At 45.2% G+C, this 19,387-nt stretch overlaps 1 protein-coding gene across 2 annotated transcripts in view; it reads right to left on the bottom strand.

The window, feature by feature from the left end:
• Positions 1-12,928: 12,928 nt before the first annotated feature.
• ENTHD1 (ENTH domain containing 1) overlaps positions 12,929-19,387 on the bottom strand; it is a 71,508-nt gene continuing 65,049 nt past the window's right edge. For both annotated transcript variants that reach the window (XM_083158005.1, XM_083158004.1), the window contains exon 7: positions 12,929-13,373. In XM_083158005.1, the coding sequence (XP_083014131.1) occupies positions 13,105-13,373 (269 nt within the window). In that variant the 3' untranslated portion in view covers positions 12,929-13,104. The remainder of the gene's footprint in view (positions 13,374-19,387) is intronic.

The following is a 19,387-nucleotide window of genomic DNA, read 5'->3' on the forward strand; positions in this document are numbered from 1 at the left end:
CAGTACTTGCCTGCTGTAATGCTAAACAGATTAGTTTTCCCACTCCGTGAGAAAGGGGTATACTGTATTTCAGTTTCTTGGCACTTTTGATACACTACTCATATTGAATTCAACATGTGCCACTACCGAAGGAGAATAAATGGCATGTACCCACACACAATGGCTGTTCTGTCCTAAAGGTCCAGTTATAGAAAGAGAGAATGCTCTTTACTACATTCTATTCATGCATGCAATATATGCAATTATTCAGATAGAAGCAGACAGCAATATATTGTATAAGAGCAAGAAAAAAATGTGTATGATACAGCGCTAGGTTTTATTCTGAAATTAATTTAATTCAATTTTTTTAGTAAGATTGTTTTGATTTATTAAACAATAAAACATTTATAATTCTAAAATACAATGAACATTTCATATGAGAATTCTCATGAGATAAAAAGGGGAATTTGTATAAAAAATTCAATATTTAAAAAGGTATTTTCCAGCTGGCATTCAAATATATTGGGAGAGATCGATTTTGTATTCAAATCAACACCAGATGTGGTATAGTTACCAGACAGTTCAGATGTCCTTGATTATAAGGGTTGATGGAGTCCCGGGGATTGCCCAGTGTTGGTTGCCCAATTGTCACTCGTTTCATGAATGGTGCAGTTTTTAGGTGGAAGAATACCAAACTTGATTGCAGCAGAGTGAGACTTCAATGGCGAAAACTGGTCCGGAAAAAGGTCTGATTGAATGTCCAATGGATGTCTGGAGCTGGTGTGAAGGAATATGGCTCTCCAAGTGATTGCTTAAGCTGGAGTGCTAAGGCTCAATGGGTTTCGGCGTGTTCACACGCCTTCTTCAGGAGCTGGATTGTGCACAGCGACTCCTGGAAGCATCGGGGGTGGCAACACGTGCGTTCCATTGGCCAGAAGCCGAGTCAGTGTGCGTTCCATGGCCGGGGACGCTATGCGCAGTTTGGCGCTGAATATTGATTAATTGTCAGGTATAAATAGCCGGGACCAGGGGTATGTTGGTTGTGGCCCTGATCCCTTGGAGAATATCTGGTTGTCTAATAAGTCACCCATATGTTTTATTACTCAGAAAACGACGCAATTGAAATAAAGACTCGGACACAAATAACTGGACTCATAGACAATAAATAATGACTCAGACAACTGTATAGATTGGAAAATTAAGCTCACAGCCAGAATTTATTGAATCGAATGGCTGGATTGAATTAATTAATCAAAAGTGGCCAAGCAGCATGGCCCCTCTGCAACAGCTTATGCAATAACTAAATAAATGGGCGTGGCCTCGACCACGCCCTGCGTGACCTTACTGAGTAGCTCCATTTTCCCTAAATTGGCCTAGCCCTGGTCCATCCCTAAGATGGTGACCTGGTCCCCCCCTAAGGTAGTGACCGACTCGCCGCTCTCAAAGGGGAAATGCTAGTCAATTTCTGTCACGCTAATCTCTTTTCAACCGAGGAGCCATGCTCTCCGCCTTCCTCACCTCACTTACAAGGCCCTAAGCCTTTGCAATCCTCCTTTTCACCTTGCTCTCCCTCCTTGCAAGGCCTTAAGTCTTTGCAACTCTTTCTCGTCACCTTCTGCTCCTTACTTGCAAGGCCCTCAGCCTTTACAAGCCTCTTCATGAACTTACACAACCAAATTTTTTCTTACTTCGGGTGGGTGGGTGGGAATCCAAAAAACAGCAAGAGGAATAATTTACCTCAGCCAGCCCTTAAATAAACTCCTAAGCCCCTCCCCCTACTCTGCTATCACTGGCTAGCTGCTCTTCCTAACACCCAATAGCTTCCTCTGACTGAAACACCAATGAGCTAGAAGCTAACTAATTCTTCATACAAAAACAGGGTGCTTATCTAATCTCAAGCTCAGGTAAGCTTTCGATTCTATTAAGTCACCCATATGTTTTATTACTCAGAAAACGACGCATTTGAAATAAAGACTCGGACACAAATAACTGGACTCGTAGACAATAAATAATGACTCAGACAACTGTATAAATTGGAAAATTAAGCTCACAGCCAGAATTTATTGAATCGAATGGCTGGATTGAATTAATTAATCAAAAGTGGCCAAGCAGCATGGCCCCTCGGTAATAGCTTATGCAATAACTAAATAAATGGGCGTGGCCTCGACCACGCCCTGCGTGACCTTACTGAGTAGCTCCATTTTCCCTAAATTGGCCTAGCCCTTGTCCATCCCTACGATGGTGACCTGGTCCCCCCCTAAGGTAGTGACCGACTCGCCGCTCTCAAAGGGGAAATGCTAGTCAATTTCTGTCACGCTAATCTCTTTTCAACCGAGGAGCCATACTCTCCGCCAAAACAAGGCCGCCAAAAAAGGCCGAAATCCGCCACTTTTAGCAAATCACCCTTCCCTATCCAGCACTCCTAGCAAGGCTGTGACAAACAGCTTCATCCCTTACCTATTCAAGTGCACTCCATCTGCTCTATAGAGCTCCACTGCCTCATACCTAATTTCCGGGTGCTTGATCACAACACCACCAATGCTCCACACAAACTTGGACACGGCTGCATTAAGCTTCCTCCTTACCCTGTCCGAAGCAGCTCCTCCTTGTGTCCCTCTCCATACCCTCCTCGGAATCATCTCCGACCAACACAATCTCACCTCGGGCCATCTTTCTCTTATGCCCTGGAGATCATTTTTTTTATTGCTATAATTAATTCAACGCCCTTGCATGACCCTAAGTCATTGCCTCCGGCGTGAATAACTAACACATCTGGAGCACCCCATTTTTCTTCTGAGGCCAACAATAAATCCCATAGCCTGAACCAAGAAAGACCCCTAATTCCAATCCATCTCACCTTACTAGCCCATGACCTAATCTCATGCTTTCCTGCCCAATATACATACGAATGCCCTACAATACACACCCTACCCACCACATCAGCCGAACCTATAACAAAATTATATAAAATATCATTAGAAACTCATTATTAAATAACTTATGCTAAAGCAACTAGCCAAGGTAAGGTAAACTCAGCTTTTTAGGCCACCCAGATGGATGTGAACAACACAAAACCTCAGATTTTAAGAGGAAAAAAGTGAAACGCCATCCAATCCCCCTTGATAAAAGGCAGGCGGCTTATGGCCCTGGGTTACCTAAAGAACAAACTCGCCAGGAGCGCACTCTCTATAACCTATCCCCCCTAATATAAGCCTTAAAAGCAGAGGATTTCCAACGCCCTAAGCGCTTTATCGACTCTTCTGAAACGCCTGCCGCTGCCGCGCAAGTTGCTGCTCCTATTCTGAAAGAATGCGACCCGTACTCATCTTCTGGCAAACCTAAAGCCACTAAACATTTATTAAAAACACTACAGAATTGAAATTTGGTTAGCGGCGTCCCATCCCTATGAATTAACCACTAGGCTCCCCCAAGCGGCCTAACCGACTCAAACTTATTTGCCAATTCCACTGGGCAAATCTCCTTCCTTTCTTCTGCCTTTATAGAAATCCACCGTTCTCTTCCCAACTGGTCTGTTTTGGACCTCTGAATCTTTATTAAAATAAGGTCTTCTTTTAATAAAACATTCTCCTTCAAAACCCCTGATACCAAACAAGTCTTACTCCTAGCAACTAACTCCCCCACCCTGAATGCTCCCAAAAAGGCTAAGACAAATGCCAAGCTGAATAAGGCTGATTCGAACTCGTCCACCGCTATCCCCGATACTGCCTTAACTAAATCCCGAAGCAGACCCGGATCTATCGGCCTTCTCAAATCACCTTCCCCCTTCTGCTCCCTTGCCCACCTTTTTAATGCCTTGGATAACAGGAAAGATTTAGTTGGGTCCCTAAGACCCTTCAACTTTGAAAAATAAGCGATCCCTGCTAAAATACCTGACATTGCGGCCCTAGACCTTCCCTCCTCATGGCATGACCAAACAAAATCCAACATGGCCTCCTCTTGACACTTACCCTCACCCCACCTTGCAGAAAAAAATGACCATTCGTTCCAAGCCGCTGAATACGTTCTCAGCGTACCTGGTGCCATTGCCTTCAGAGCTAAGCCTTCAATGCCGGCTCGATGATCTGCCATAAATGAACAGGACAAATCACACCCTCTGAATCTGCTGTCGGGGCCAACCACCTAAATCTATCCCATTGAAACCTGGATAATGCATCCGCAATTTCATTCCTCACCCCTGGAACATGCTTAGCAGTAAAGGAAATGTTTTCTTGCAAACAACGCAGAATGAGGTGTCTAAGCAAACGCATTGCCTCCGGGCAAACTGACCTCTGGTTATTAATCGAATGGACGACCCCTAAGTTGTCACACCAAAAGAGAATATTATTATTTGAAATCTGCCCCGCCCATAATTCCACAGCTACAATTATTGGGAACAGTTCCAAAAGTAACATGTTACCCGTAAGCCCCCTCAATTTCCACGATTCCGGCCACGATTCTGCGCACCAATGCCCCTTAAAATACGCCCCGAATCCCCTTGCTCCTGATGCATCTGTAAACAACTGCAATTCCTCATTCCTCACTGCCTTCTGCCAAATCCTGACCCCATTAAAATCTTGCACAAAGCAAAGCCATACCCTCAAATCCTCCTTTAATTCCCCCGAAATTCTGACAAGATGATGAGGCTTCTTGGCCCCTACTGTGGCCCTTTCCAGTCTACGACAAAAGACCCGCCCCATAGGAATAACCCTGCAGGCAAAATTCATCAAACCCAATAATGACTGTAATTGCTTCAAAGAGACTTTCTTGACCCCTAAAAATGCCTCTAACTGCTCCTTCAGCTGATCCACTTTGTCCCTCGGAAGCCTACACATACCCAGTTCCGTATCTATTTCAATACCCAAATATGATAGTTTTCTAGTTGGGCCTTCCGTTTTTTCCTCCGCAATAGGCACCCCTAAAACCTTAAACAAGGCCTTGACTGAAAAAAGCAACTCTGCACACACCTCAGTACCTGCAAGTCCTATTAGCAAAAAGTCATCTAGATATTGAGTCACTCCCTGTTGCTTACACCCCACCTTAATGCACCACTGCAAGAAGGTGCTGAAACATTCAAAGAAAGAACAAGAAACCAAACAACCCATCGGTAAACATCTATCAATATAAAACCTGCCTCCCAACTGAAAACCCATATATCTGAAGGAATCTGGGTGTAATGGCAAGATCCTGAACGCGGATTCAATATCCACTTTAGCCACAAGGGCTCCCTCACCGTAACTCCGCACTAGGACCAACGCTTGGTCAAATAATTCATAGCTCACGCTACAAACCTTCTGATCCAATGCTTAATTCACTGATCCCCCTTCCGGATCAGATAGGTGTTGTATTAACCTATACTTCCCAGGTTCCCTCTTAGGTACCACCCCCAGTGGAGAGATGCATAGGTCCGCGATTGGGGGCTCCTCGAAAGGACCTAACATCCTGCCCAAACTCACTTCCCCGCTCGCTGTTGCCCCCCCATCATGCTCAATACCCCGCGCAACTTGCTGCACTGTTGCCGCTGCACTTGGAGGCCTGGCCCCTATAGAATGGGGTGGGAGGGGGGGTAATTGAAAAACGCCCTGCTGCCCCAAATTGGGCACACCCTGCTGCCCGCTAATCCCATAAAAACCCACAGGTACCTGGCCGTAGCCCGGATTAACCGCCCATACCTGTTGCCCTTGGCTGCTGGGACCCACGCCCCTCCATGCCTGACCCGGGGGCTGGTACATTAGCTGCTGCGGATTGAACCATTGAGGACCATCCAACAACTGACCCTGCATGCCTTGCTGGCCCACAGCCGTATTAAAATACGGGGACCAGCTTCTGAATTGAACTGCCTGAACCGCTGCAGTATTATTTGGAACCCCACTAAATCCCTTGGGCCCTATGGGAGGAGCGACCGGCATCGGCCCCTGCCCCAATACCGGAGTAGCTGGTGGTTGCGCAAATACAGCTAACGGGGAGGACCTGACCCTCACTATGGGTGAAAAGGCGCCTCTCCCTGAATGAGGAGACTGCCAGTCGTTAACTCTAACATCTGCCTGTCTGCGCGCAGCGGACAGGTTCACTGCCTGAACCTGCTGCTGCATATCTCCAGCCCCTGAGGCTGTGAGAATGCCCCTTGCTGCATTGTGATCCTCAGCAGACAAAATGTCCGCCGGGGATAAGGGGGCGGGGCTAGCCGCCACCTCTGTACCCCCACTTACAGAAACATCCCCCCTTAATTGGGGGCTACCCTCCCTGCTGGGCGCCCTGCTGCCCTGCGCCCCCCTCGCCAACCAAGCCTGCAGGCCAGAAGGCGAGGGGGCCGGGCCCGGCGTCCTCACCATTGCGGCCGCCATTACTCCATCGTATACACCGGCCGGGCGAGCAGCCGCCCGCCCCGCCGATGCACTGCGCCCACGCGCCCTCCCTCTAACCCCCGCTGAGGTACTTGCGGGAGCTGGGGCTCGGCGCGAACCCCCCACCGCTGCCGCCGCCATGCGAGCTCCCCTGGCTGCCTGTGATGACGCGGCCGCCAGTAACGGCCTTGCCGCCTCAGCCAGACGCCGGGGAGGGGGAGCGCTATGATGGGGGCGAGACATTACCCTACCTACAGAAAATTATCACCCTGCACCTAGAAAAAACCCTGCGCAGCTACAATGGCCGCAAAGCGCAAGCAGGCTGCACTGAAAAGCTCACAGGAAAAGTTGGTCAGAAAATTTTTTTTACAAGCTTGTAAAAGAAATTGTAGAATTAGGGACAGATAAGCAAAGAATAAAAGGTTGAATAAGAGAGAAATTATGAGTATAATAAAGAAACACTTAGCCTTATCAGACTCCAGGGAGCAGCAGTCTCCAGGAATCCAAAAAACAGCAAGAGGAATAATTTACCTCAGCCAGCCCTTAAATAAACTCCTAAGCCCCTCCCCCTACTCTGCTATCACTGGCTAGCTGCTCTTCCTAACACCCAATAGCTTCCTCTGACTGAAACACCAATGAGCTAGAAGCTAACTAATTCTTCATACAAAAACAGGGTGCTTATCTAATCTCAAGCTCAGGTAAGCTTTCGATTCTATTTTTCTTTGGTGACCTCTCATTGCTGCTGGACTTTGGTTCACTCCTTGACAAAGATCACGGTTAGTGATCGAAACGTTGGAGATAAGGATTATATCATCAACAGGTCTTTTTTTGATACATTATCGTTTGTTTGTTTTTACGAGTTTAAAAAAAAAAAACATCATTGTGGAGAGTGCTTTTTCTTACCTAACAGTAAGATAATTGGATATATATTTGGACATAAGTGTATAGTAAAGTAAATTGCATCCTATAAAATCGCATGCGATCGCATGTGTTTTTGCGGTGCAATGCGATCGCATGCAATGTGATGCGATCGCACCGCCTGGGGGTAAAAAAGCAGTGAATAAATTACGGTACTTGTTTCCTAGCACGGTGCCCGTCGGGTTGAATGCATGCCTTAAGTTTAAGGTACTTAAGGCATGCGATCGACGCGATGGACCCGGTTTTCACACCTGTGTTCCATTGAGGCACCCCACTCATTGTCTAAAGGTGAAAGTGCAAGTGCAGGCTTTGTGGATCTATATATGTATGTGTATATATGTATGTATATATATGTATGTATATATATATATATATATATATATATATATATATATATATATACAGCAAAGCATGAATCCAACAATTGTTTCGAGCCTACAAGCTCGTCCTCAGGGATCCCTGAGGACGAGCTTGTAGGCTCGAAACAATTGTTGGATTCATGCTTTGCTGAATAAAGAAATCACTGTTTGAAGTCTCCGAGTGACGCCCCTGCTTGTTGGTGAGCTGCTGCATTGTGTATTTTGGGGTATCCCCCCTGGGAAGGCACCGGAGCAGGCCTTGAACTACAGTGGGAGTGCCGGATCTATTGGACATATATATATATATATATATATATATATATATATATATATATATACAGAGGTAGAGGTGTAGGCCTGGCACTCCTCCAGCAGTACAGGTAACCCAGGTGCCTTCAGGAACAGAAGTACAGGATAGTGAAGAGACAACAGCGGCACTCTGGGGATTTTTTTCAAAAAATCCCCAGAGTGCCGCTGTTGTCTCTTCACTATCCTATATATATATACATATATATATATGTATAGTGTCCGTGTGTAACCGAAACACCGCCATCTGCTGGCAGTGAGTGAGACTACATCTCTTTCTCTTCCACACATACAAAAACACAGAGGCAATCACATATACAGAAACATAGAGGCAATCAGAACGTGGCAGACTAGCTTTCAAAGCTTTTGCTTTGAGCGGGCTTAGCTTTTATATATATACAGTCACAGGCACAGTCACTGGTGTAGCAAGGTTTAACATTTGTGGGCGGTTCAGATCAACCCCTGGACGGTGAGCAATGATGCAGCCCTGGCATGGTTGGCAGCTAATGCCAGCTATAGAGATCAGAGGACCTGTTTCTAGGGGCATGTATACAGCGTGTGTACATGTGAAGGGAACACCTGCCCCCTCCCCCGCCACCCATACTGCTGAGTTCGGGGAGACATCCTCTCTGATCTGGAGCCAGCTCCCCATGCAGTCAATGAGGGAGTGTGACAATAGCTGTGACCTCCCACACTGACATTTCTGCTGATGATCACGGAATCCAGTGGAGGACCCACGACCAAGTACTGGTGGCTACTGCACTCATACTCGCCGTTATGTTCGTCCCTGTGATTTGTCCTTTGTGGTGGGTGGATTTGTAGAAGGAAGAACCAAAGCTGCCTTATACAAATGTGAACGATTCACTGGATCCACTCGCCAGGCAGTTCACAGAGGGGAGAGAGGGACTGGGGTGATGGTGGCGCTGGCCCATGGCAATGCTCAGCATTTCATAGGGATCATGAAAATGTTGGGTGTTCCCTTGGGTGCGCGGGCGGGTCGATGCCTGCCAGGGGCCAGTGGCAGGCATCGACCACATGACATCAGCCGCCTGTCCTGTCTTCCTCCCCGTGGCTGCGAATATAAGTCAGTCTCAACAGTGTTGGGAGCTAAGTCCTTGGGCTGTAGCAGCTGCAGGGTCTGGCATGGGCGCCTGGAGGCCAGCAGCACAATCCTGTTTGAGGGCAAAATATATTATTTGCTAGGTTCTGCTCTTTCCTTGGATTCTGGCACTGGGGATCAATGGCAGCCACCCTCCTGCTATAAGAGGGATCTGTCTCAGCTCATTGGTTCCACTTCCTGGTACTCTTTGCAGTCGTGTTCAGCTGATCCAGCAATCTAGTATTCAGCTCCTTCCATGTCCAAGCCTTGCAATCAGTTGTGGTTTGCCTCCGAGACCAAACAGGCTTGCATGTTACGCCCTCCTCTTCTTTGGCACCTCTCCTCATTCAGACTATCGTCCCACTTTGATCCAAGTTTTACAACTCACCAATCTTCTTCAAGTATTTATACTGGACCCTTTATATGTTTTCTTTTTGCCACAAAGAAGTATGTGTGACCTCTTCTGAGCTTTCAGTAATTTTGCCGCAAAGACATATTTGTAAGCATAGTTCAACTTTCAGTAGTTTTACTCAAAGACGATATTGGCAAGTGTAATTGTTTTTATGCAGATATCTTTCATTAAATCTCCACGTCCTGAGTCAGCGGTAGTTCCTGAACATCACACGAGACCATCAAAACCCACATCTGTGACATTTGGCAGTCAGTGAAGAGGTATGTGGAGTTCTCCTCTAACTACAGTATATAAAGTAAATGTGTTTACACTGGTAGTTCATTTACTATTATGTTCAACTATTCACAACAGAAAATACCAGAAGGTGTAAGAACTTAGCTGTCATGATCACCTATGGACCATAATGTCTAATATTTAACTCACTTTTCTCTTGACTTTGCTAATTGAAGCCTTGTAATTTGTGTATGTGTGTACGTGTTTATCTGTGAACATTTATTCAAGCGTAACTACTTCACCAAAGAGAAAAAGACACATCTGCTGCTGATACATATAACCTGATGTAATGTGGCAGGATGTCAGGAAGACCACAATATTAGAGCATGTGGCTGTTTTCACCAAATAGCAGAGGAATGGAAAACCTATTGTCAAAGCCATCTGCAAAAATTGGGGGGAAGCAAAGGCAGTCAAAGAATCCCGTATAGGAACAAAGAAAATATCACAGTTAAGCCCCATACACACTAGAAGATATTTTAAAGATATTGTTTAGAAAGGGGCTACTTACTGAGATTGTTTAAAATATCCTCTAGTGTGTACACTCAATATTGTTAATGATGCATGCTCCCACACATAGTTAAGGACCCCAGTCCATAAGAACAAAGAATGCCCACCAGGTAGGCTAATAGTGGCAGGAGTAGACTCCCTCACAGCAAACATATCTCATTTCCCAGATTTAAAATGACAAATCTACATGAAATTACAATGCTCTTACCTCAAAGATTCTACCAGTCTTTTGAGGGAATTGTCAATATTTGATTGGGTGCCATCTAATAGATATGGATGACCATAGAGGTACAGACATTATGTGCATTGGTCTCCCACACTTCGAGATTGGAGTCAGTTGCAAGAATCTTATTGACACCAAGTTACCACCGTTTAATGGGTTTTTCTTCTTGACAGCATAAAGTTCATATTGAACCATAACTACTTTGATTTCAATGGTATGTTTCATCTACAAGAACAAGGCACCGTGATGGGGACTAAATTCTCCCCATCAAATGCGAATATATAAATGAACACCTAGGAGTAACATTGCCTATATGAAGCAGTGTGCCAAGCAGTGTGCCAAGCATGTCCCCATGCCCGATGCATGGCGAGCGAAGCTAATTGAGGACCATTGTCGACATTGACACCCAAAGAATGTGAAAAACTCATGTCGCCCTTTTGAAATTCTACCTTTTAAATGTGGACTTTTGACCATGTTGACTTTTGGAACCTTTTAACCTTTTGAATGTCGATCTTTTGACCCTGTTGACCTTTCGGCCCTATTGGCATACAGTATTGCATGTCAACCTTTTGACTGTCTATTCTAGACATTGTAGATCTATTAATCCACAACCATAAAAAAATCAGTGCCAACAGTGAAATCCATTATTATCTTTGGCTCACTTTTTTACTTATGTATACAATGATTTGCTACCACTAAAAAGGACATCATAGAATTAGAAAAAGTCCAAAGGCGAGCAACAAAGCTTATTAGGGGAATGGAGAATTTAAGCTACGGGGAGAGATTAAGCAATTTGGGACTATTTACATTAGAAAAGAGACGTTTAAGGGGGGACATGCTCAACATGTACAAGTATATCAAGGGCCAATATAAGGAACTGTCACACACCCTCTTTTCTACTAGAAAGGAATCTAGGACACGAGGGCATGAGTATAGATTAGAAGAAAAAAGATTTAATTCAGCTAGTAGAAAGAATTTCTTTACGGTCAGAACAGTCAAACTCTGGAACTCTCTTCCCAGAGAGGTGGTAACGGTGGCTCATTAAATGCATTCAAGGCAAAGTTGGACAAACATTTACTGGAGAAAAACATCCATGGGTACAAATAAGAAATATAAATTGTCTGTAAAATACCAGAACCTACCAAATCAGCAATGGATATCTATACCAGGTTGAACTAGATGGACGCAAGTCTTTTTTCAGCCTTACCTACTATGTAACTATGTAACAACAGAATCAACACAATAATACCCCGTTCACATTGCAAATGCCGGGTCGCACCTTGGATTTGGACATTGGGACATCATCCGGGAGCAGGGTGGAGCTGCGGCACATCAGGTGGGGTGGGGGACGAGGCAGCACTGAGGTGATGCTGCTGACTCCTCCATTAAAATGCACCGGACCTGGTAGCTCGACCCGGTTTACCCGTTCACACTGCCCAGCAACCTGGGTCTGGCCCAGGAATAACACTGCTTTTATCCCGGGTCGGATTGCCTGGTTGCTGGACCTGGGACATTCGTCATGGTCCTTTTACACCGCAAGCTGTCCAGGATTGACCCGGTTATTTGTGCAGTCTGAAGGAGTATAAGAAATAAAGTAACTGACTCCGTACCTCAAATCTGTTGTTTATGATGCATTTCTATTTCTTTATTTCACTGGATCAGCGATACGAATTAGACATTTTCTGCAAAAATTACACAAAGTGGGCATCATTTTGGTGAATTTGGTCTATTTTTTATTTTCAAATTGTGAGGAAGAAATTAACAAAATTAGCTGCAACATAGCATATAGTATAATACGAGCACCTGTTTGTGCACGTTATGGATGAAAACAAAAAAAAAAATATTTAATTATTATTGTGTTTTTTGTTTTTTAAAGAGATACCTTAACAGTTTGCAAAAAAAAAAAAAGACATAAATACATTATAATTCCTATTTCATCAAAGAGGCACTTCAGAGACAGAAAAGAAACAACTAAAAGGCAAGCTCAATCTGTCTCCCCATGTCCAGTCCTTGTTCGGTCTGAAAACTATGACATTAACACTGAGGCAGACCACTCTCACACTGACTGTCAGTGATGAAAAATGTTTTATACTGTACTTATTGGAAACGGCATTCACAGCCTCTCTACAATTAAATACAATTTAAAATCAGTACCTCCATGCAGGGGCACCGACAGGTCGGCCAGATCCAGGTAAAATGGAGGGGCATGGCCACTGGGCGAGGGCAGAGCCTCCGGGAGGAGAATGGCCACACCCCCTTGAAAAAAAATTAATGAGAGGAAGAGAGAGGACAGGCTGCTGCTGCATCTGTCTCTCTCCCCAGCTCAGCACACGGCACTGAGCAGCATGTGCTAAGCTGGGGAGAGAGGCTGTGCTGTCCTATCTCTCCCCACTGCCCAGCTCCCTGCAAAGGGGGAGGAGGGAGCAGGACCTGGGCCTTTCCAGCAGACCCGAGTCTGGGTAAAAAGTACCAATTCCCCCCCCCCCCCCCCCCTCTCTCTCTATCGCCACTGCCTCTATGCAGAATTAATTTCTGGACTAATGGGTTTCTGATGTTTTCCCTTTTAACTGGGTTATTTTGCTTAAATATAACAATATAAATACAATAAAACCTTTTTTTTAACTAACTTTCTTTTCAAACTGCAGTTTAACTAACAATAAAAAAGTATAATAATAGAACGCTGCCATTTATATGAAAGGATTAGTAGAATGAGTTGGCGGTGGAAAGACTAATAATGGGTCTGAAAAATTCTGAACATTGAGGTCTTCAGGGGCTTCAGAACTAGCTCTTCTTGCCAGAGTACTGTGTATAGGATTGGTAGCTTGGGTGGAAGTGAAAGATGTATGGAGAGCTGAGTAGGAAGGTGATGGCTCAGAAAGACAGGTGATGTCCTGATAAGATGCTATAGGCAGCACAGCAGTACACGACGCCTCCAATGTGGATAAGGGTGCCATCACTAAAAAGAAATACAAAAGACGTTATTTTTTTTGTCATTTTTTGCAACAACAATTATACTCTTTAATCCAATTGGCTAATTTTACTGGAGTCCGGGGGGCGGGCTTAACAGTGTGTCTTATGCTGATTCACTCAGCACTGGTGATCCCTGGGGGCCATATATTCAGGGCAGACACAGAGGAAGCAGGGGGGAGGGGGTCAAGGGGGACACTCGTAATGGACCCCAACCTTGTGAGGGGCCCCATTGCTCTGAGGGGCTCAGGGGCTGTAAGCATGGCTGCAACAGTGCAGCCATAGCAATGGTTTATAGAGGGACTGCCTGTTCACCTGGGTTTCTGGAAGGAAAGTTACAGGTACCCCAATCCAGTAACCCCCCCCTTGTCTGGTTACTTGTCCAGCTACCAGTACTAATGCGTTAAGTGACATCATGTAACACCGTGAAGCACAATGCTGCACCCTCATTTCTGCCCTATTATATTGCATAGTGAATATTAATTATCAGATTTTATCATAATAATACAAATATATTCAATGTAATTAAAACCTGGGTGTGCAGTTAGGAGAGCCCCAGAGAAATCCATGTACCAGGTCCCAAGATTTCTGTTGCCGGCCCTGCATATACAGTATTACATACATGATAACATGTATGTGTGCATGTATGTACCTAACCCCCCCCCCCCCCTCCACCACTACATGGTTGGCGCTTCAGCCAACACTGGTTCCCATACACAGTGGCTGAAGTCGCATCAAACAAACCCTCTCTCATGGGTGACATATGAACACCTGCCTGGCAATGAGTCTGAATGTGTGTAGGTAGTGCGGCAATGCAGCAGTGCAGTTTTGTCGCATGTCTAGTTCCATTGTGTTTCATCTGGAACTTTGCATATTTTTAAATTAATTTCTGAGTATTTCACATTGCAGCCCAGAGTCTCAAAAACAATTTGGCATCTTCAATGCAAATAAAATGGCAAATATAAATAAAGGGTCCATATTCTAGTCCGTTCTGTGCCGCTCAGTCAAGCTGGGTGGCATATTGAGCCTTGGTCTACCAGGACATATCTAAATATTATATGTATATATACAGTATGTAAATATCTTTCTAAAGATACTTGCAGTGTCTGAAACATAGATGTTGCTAGGTATTAATGTGCCAATCTTAACCCTTTAAGTGCCAATGTTGCAGTGAGTGATCTCCAAAATATACCTCCCCCATTGGTCCCTTTGACCTGCCCAGCACCCCACCACCTGGCTCCTGCATACCACTACCAGTCCCATGATGACAGGGCCAGCAGCCAGCAGTGATGCTCCTGATCCCCCAGCTACCATTTACCACTGTAGCAATGACAGGGAGAGTAGCTGGCAGTGATTATGCCCATGATCTCCTCCTTGCTGATCCTGGAAGCCCAGAAGTAGGCGTACTTTACCATTTTTGCCCATGCACATTGTTGCCCATGTGGGAGCAAATGACTGATTACTGCTTTCCCTTACACTGCCAGATTATCAACCAGCCAACTAGCTGACTGATTGCAAATATATTGTTGTGAAGTGTGGTCAACATAGGGAGCACCAAAGATAATAAACAAGAATTAAGATTTATGAACAGAATTATTATGTGTAAACTCTACTCACAAAAGTCAGTACTGTAACTAGAGATTTTGGTGCCCTGTGACAGAAAGTGTATTGGTGATTTTGCCCCATATGCACCAGAACTACCCTAAATTCAAGTTATGCCGAACAGTAGTATCCCTTATTCACATTAGACACACACAGCAGTGCCCCTTACACATTATGCCAAAACAGCATGGCTCTCCCAGTACCAAGAGACACTGTAGGAGACAGTTGAGACAGGAGGCTGCAATGTATACAGGCAGGCAGCTGCATTGCTGCCCACTCTATTGTATGGTCATGGTGTACCTGGCTACTCCCATAACTGTTCCCTTGCCAGTGGGACACTGGTCGGCCCACAGGTGGGACAGTTGGATAGTGTTCAAAAGTGCCAACAACAAGTAGCGTATCCAAAAAAATTCACAAGTATATTCAACACTACATAGTTGAACCATAGAATGGTTGGAAAGCACCATCTGATTGCAGCCCTGACTACAAGGAAGACAAAATGCTATTTTCTTATTGGATAGCTTTTAGCTTTTTTTTAGCTTTTACCCAGAATTACCTCTGTTTTGTATTTCCAAGCTAAGCTTAAGAGGACATTGGCTGACAAGCTGACCATTGACGTTGGAGTGCATACTCTGACTTAGGGGAGCATCTGCGACCATCTATCTTGGTGTAAACCTTTGTTAGGAGTGGACACAGGCTGGCGCGGACCGCAGTCAGTCTATAATGTGTATGCAAAGGCTGATGTGGTATGTGTATAATTTGCTGAGAACAGGCTGCCTAGAATGTGCAGGCTATGCGAACCATATACTAGAAATCATTTTCTGGTTGTTAGATACAGTACCATGCAGTTACTTGCCAATGGGCTATAACTTTTTAATTACAAGATCTCTTAGTTTCACATTTAGAAACATAAACTTGGCCATAAATCCCGATTATAAAAAGATTGCTTTCTAAATTAGACCAATTTTCTTAATAAACTCCTATAAGGCCTTCAAAGGCATTTTTACACGCAATGGTGCGGGAAAGCTCCTGGGACGATACAAAAAAAAAACCTCATAAACAAGTATAACAAACAATCTTTAGAATTCATTAAAATGTTCAGTCTGTTCTTATAAGTAAATTGTGAACTCTTAAGACTGCCCTCTGGCAGCTATTTCGTAATCTAGCATTTCAAGTTTATTCTCTTGATTTATGTGAAAGCGTATCCTTAATTATTTCCAATTTGTGCCCTGTGGAGTAACAATCTAAATCCACTATAAAGTCTGTCCTAAAACTCTGCCAGGCCTTTCTACATACTAAATATTTATAATGTATCCACTTATCTACTTTTACTCTACAGAGAATATGCATCTCCATTTAAATCGTTCGAAACATTGAGCGTAATCCTTGCAGACTCATCCTAGGGAGAGATGGATGATTACAGGCTGCCTCTGATTCTCTATAATGTCCTTTGTAGTGTACAAATCTGAGGATCTTGCAGACAAGATATTACAAATAATGCACCTCGGCTGGCTGTGATGAAGCTAAATTGTAGGTTATTTGATGTAAATAAGAGAGATAAACCAAGACAAACGGTATATGTGCAATCCCCCTAGCACCCGTAACTCATAAATAAAAGTTCTGTAGTCGGACATATTTAGAGATCGGTGAAAATGATGCACATAATAATTGCTTCGTTACAAATTTGGACGTGAAACATAGCACATTTGTTCTCTGGAATATTGCCTTAAATGTTCATTACCCAGGCTACACAACATGGGAGAGTGAATTAACTATTGTCATCCCAGTTTTATTCATAGACAACACAATCTGTAAAATGTGATGTTACAAATACAGGGTCTGATTCAGGATCATTCAAAGTGATCCAAATGCGGCCCCCGCCCCGACGGCTGGGGTTTGCACAAGCACATTTCCGGTATGTGCAAACGCCGGCACTGAACGGCTTTGGCAATTTACACACTCGCTGGGCCGGGGAAGGAGGGCAGGAAACCGGGCTGGACCATGGGAACGGGCAGCTTTTTATGGGCGTCCCCATGAAAACGATGGGCATTCCCATGGGAACGCAGACATGCCGATGCCTGCCGGGGGCAGGTGGCTGGCGTACTAGGATGTCCCCTTCTTCGTCGTTTGCGGAAGAAATAAAAGTCAGTTCAGACTGACTTTTATTTCTGTAGGCAGGATAAATCTTTACTTGTTTCCTAGCACGGCGCCACCGATTTCAATCTTATGTCATCGTGTCTATCAGATCGGGTCAATGCGATGCGATCAGACCCGATTTTTAATTGTACAGCCACCCTGATGACTGATTACTATGTTAAATGTACCCAAACACCCTATTTTTAATTGTACACTCACCCTGAGTGTACACCCTGAGCGCAGCGAGCCCAGGAGGGGTGGCGGTATGCATCCTCCGACCTTTTCATACCCCCACTATCCACGTTGGCGTGGAGTAGATTTTATATAGTGTGCCGAGCGCAGCGAGCCACCAAGCCCGAAGCGTGGCGAGCGCAGCGTGGCGAGCACAGCGAGGGGACGCGTATTACTTCACATGTATTCCGTGTCCGCTCGCCACACTATCTAAAATCAACTCCACGGTGACGTGGATAGTGGGGGTATGAAAAGGTCGGAGGATGCGTACCGCCGCCCCTGCGCTTGCCACGCTTCGGATTGGCGTTGATAGTGGGGTGGCGTTAACAATGGGGGGCATTTGACATAATAATTACCCATCAGGGTGGCTGTACAGTTAAAAATTGGGTGTTTGGGTGCATTTAACATAGTAATCAGCCATCAGGGTGGCTGTACAATATGAAATTGCGTTGCATCGCATCACATGCCATTGTAATGGCATGCGATGCGACGTGATTTTAAAATTGAATAGGAAGCTCTTAAAACCCGAATATCGGGTCAGATCGGGTCCCATTGCATACCTTAACTAATGGTATGCGATGGGACCCGACGGGCGCCGTGCTAGTAAACAAGTACCAATAAATGATCAACCGTTGCTTAGCGAACCTTGCTGAATCGGGCCCACAGGGTCTGATTCATGGTCACATGTCATTTTGTCAATTTTGTAGTTTCCCGATGTGTATGAAACTGCACAGCACAGGTCCTGCAACATACTTGCCTACTCTTCTGGATTGTCCGAAAGGCTACCGTGTCCCCCTTCCTGCCCTCTGGAAGGGTAGACAAGCCTTTCACAATTAGCTACCCCCCCCCCCCCCCTTCCCTACAGCCTACTCCTTTGCTCATTTAATTACCGGTTGGCTCCTTGGAAAGGAGCCACAAATTGCAAATTGATGCAAATTGCGTCATTTTAGCCCCTCCCCTTCCCCGAAGAGCAGGAAATCATGGCATTTAGTGTACTGGGGGTGGGGCTTGATGAAAAGCTCTGGCTCCTCCCCCTGCAATTGTTATAGAGAGCCTCCTCTGGGGACTATGTCCTGCAACCAGCACCATCTTGACAGCATTTTAGGCCCTGCGCAAAGTAATGCCCACCCATTCACTGGAACCAATACAAAAAAAATCATAACATGCCCCCTATCGCAACTCTGATTGTGTGAGCACCACCCACCCCTGATCAAAGCCACCTAGAATTGTGATTCCCTACGCAGCTGTCTATTGTGCAATTGATCTGCCTGCAACCTTGCATGCAGTGTGGCGGCAGATGTCATATGAGTGAAAGTCTGCAGCCGTATAAGTCCAGCATTGCTGTCCTGTGCTGCAATATAAGTATGCTGTATAAGTCCAGCGGTGAAACCCTGTGCTGCTGTATAAGTATGCCTTACAAGTCCATCAGTGCTGCCTTGTGCTGCCGTATAAGTCTGCCTTATAGGTCCAGCAGTGCTGCCATGTGATGCCGTAAAAGTCTTTCATACAAGTCCAGCAGTTCTGCCCTGTGCTGCCGTATTAGTCTGCTTTATGAGTCCAGTGGTGCTGCCCTGTGCTGCCGTATTAGTCTGCTTTATGAGTCCAGTGGTGCTGCCCTGTGCTGCCGTATTAGTCTGCTTTATGAGTCCAGTGGTGCTGCCCTGTGCTGCCGTATTAGTCTGCTTTATGAGTCCAGTGGTGCTGCCCTGTGCTGCAGCATAAGTCAGTCCAGTGGTGGTGTGATGTGCTGCCATATACTGTAAGTCCAGCGGTGCTGCCCTGTGTTGCCGTACAAGTCCAGTGGTGCTGCCCTGCGCTGCCGTATAATTCTGCCGTATAAGTCCAGTGGTGGTGTCCTGGATGAGGTGAGTGACCAGTTTGCCAACACAGACATTCAACGTTTTTATCATGTCCACATTCCACATGTCATAAGTGTAGACATGATGAAAGTCATAGTCACTGTCAACATGCTATAGTGTCAACATGCTGCATCTTGACATTTTAATCACATTAACATTCTCATATACACCTGAT

Source organism: Crinia signifera, chromosome 8 (genome assembly GCF_055691185.1).
Source record: "Crinia signifera chromosome 8, ASM5569118v1, whole genome shotgun sequence".
Classification (NCBI taxonomy): Eukaryota; Metazoa; Chordata; class Amphibia; order Anura; family Myobatrachidae; genus Crinia; species Crinia signifera.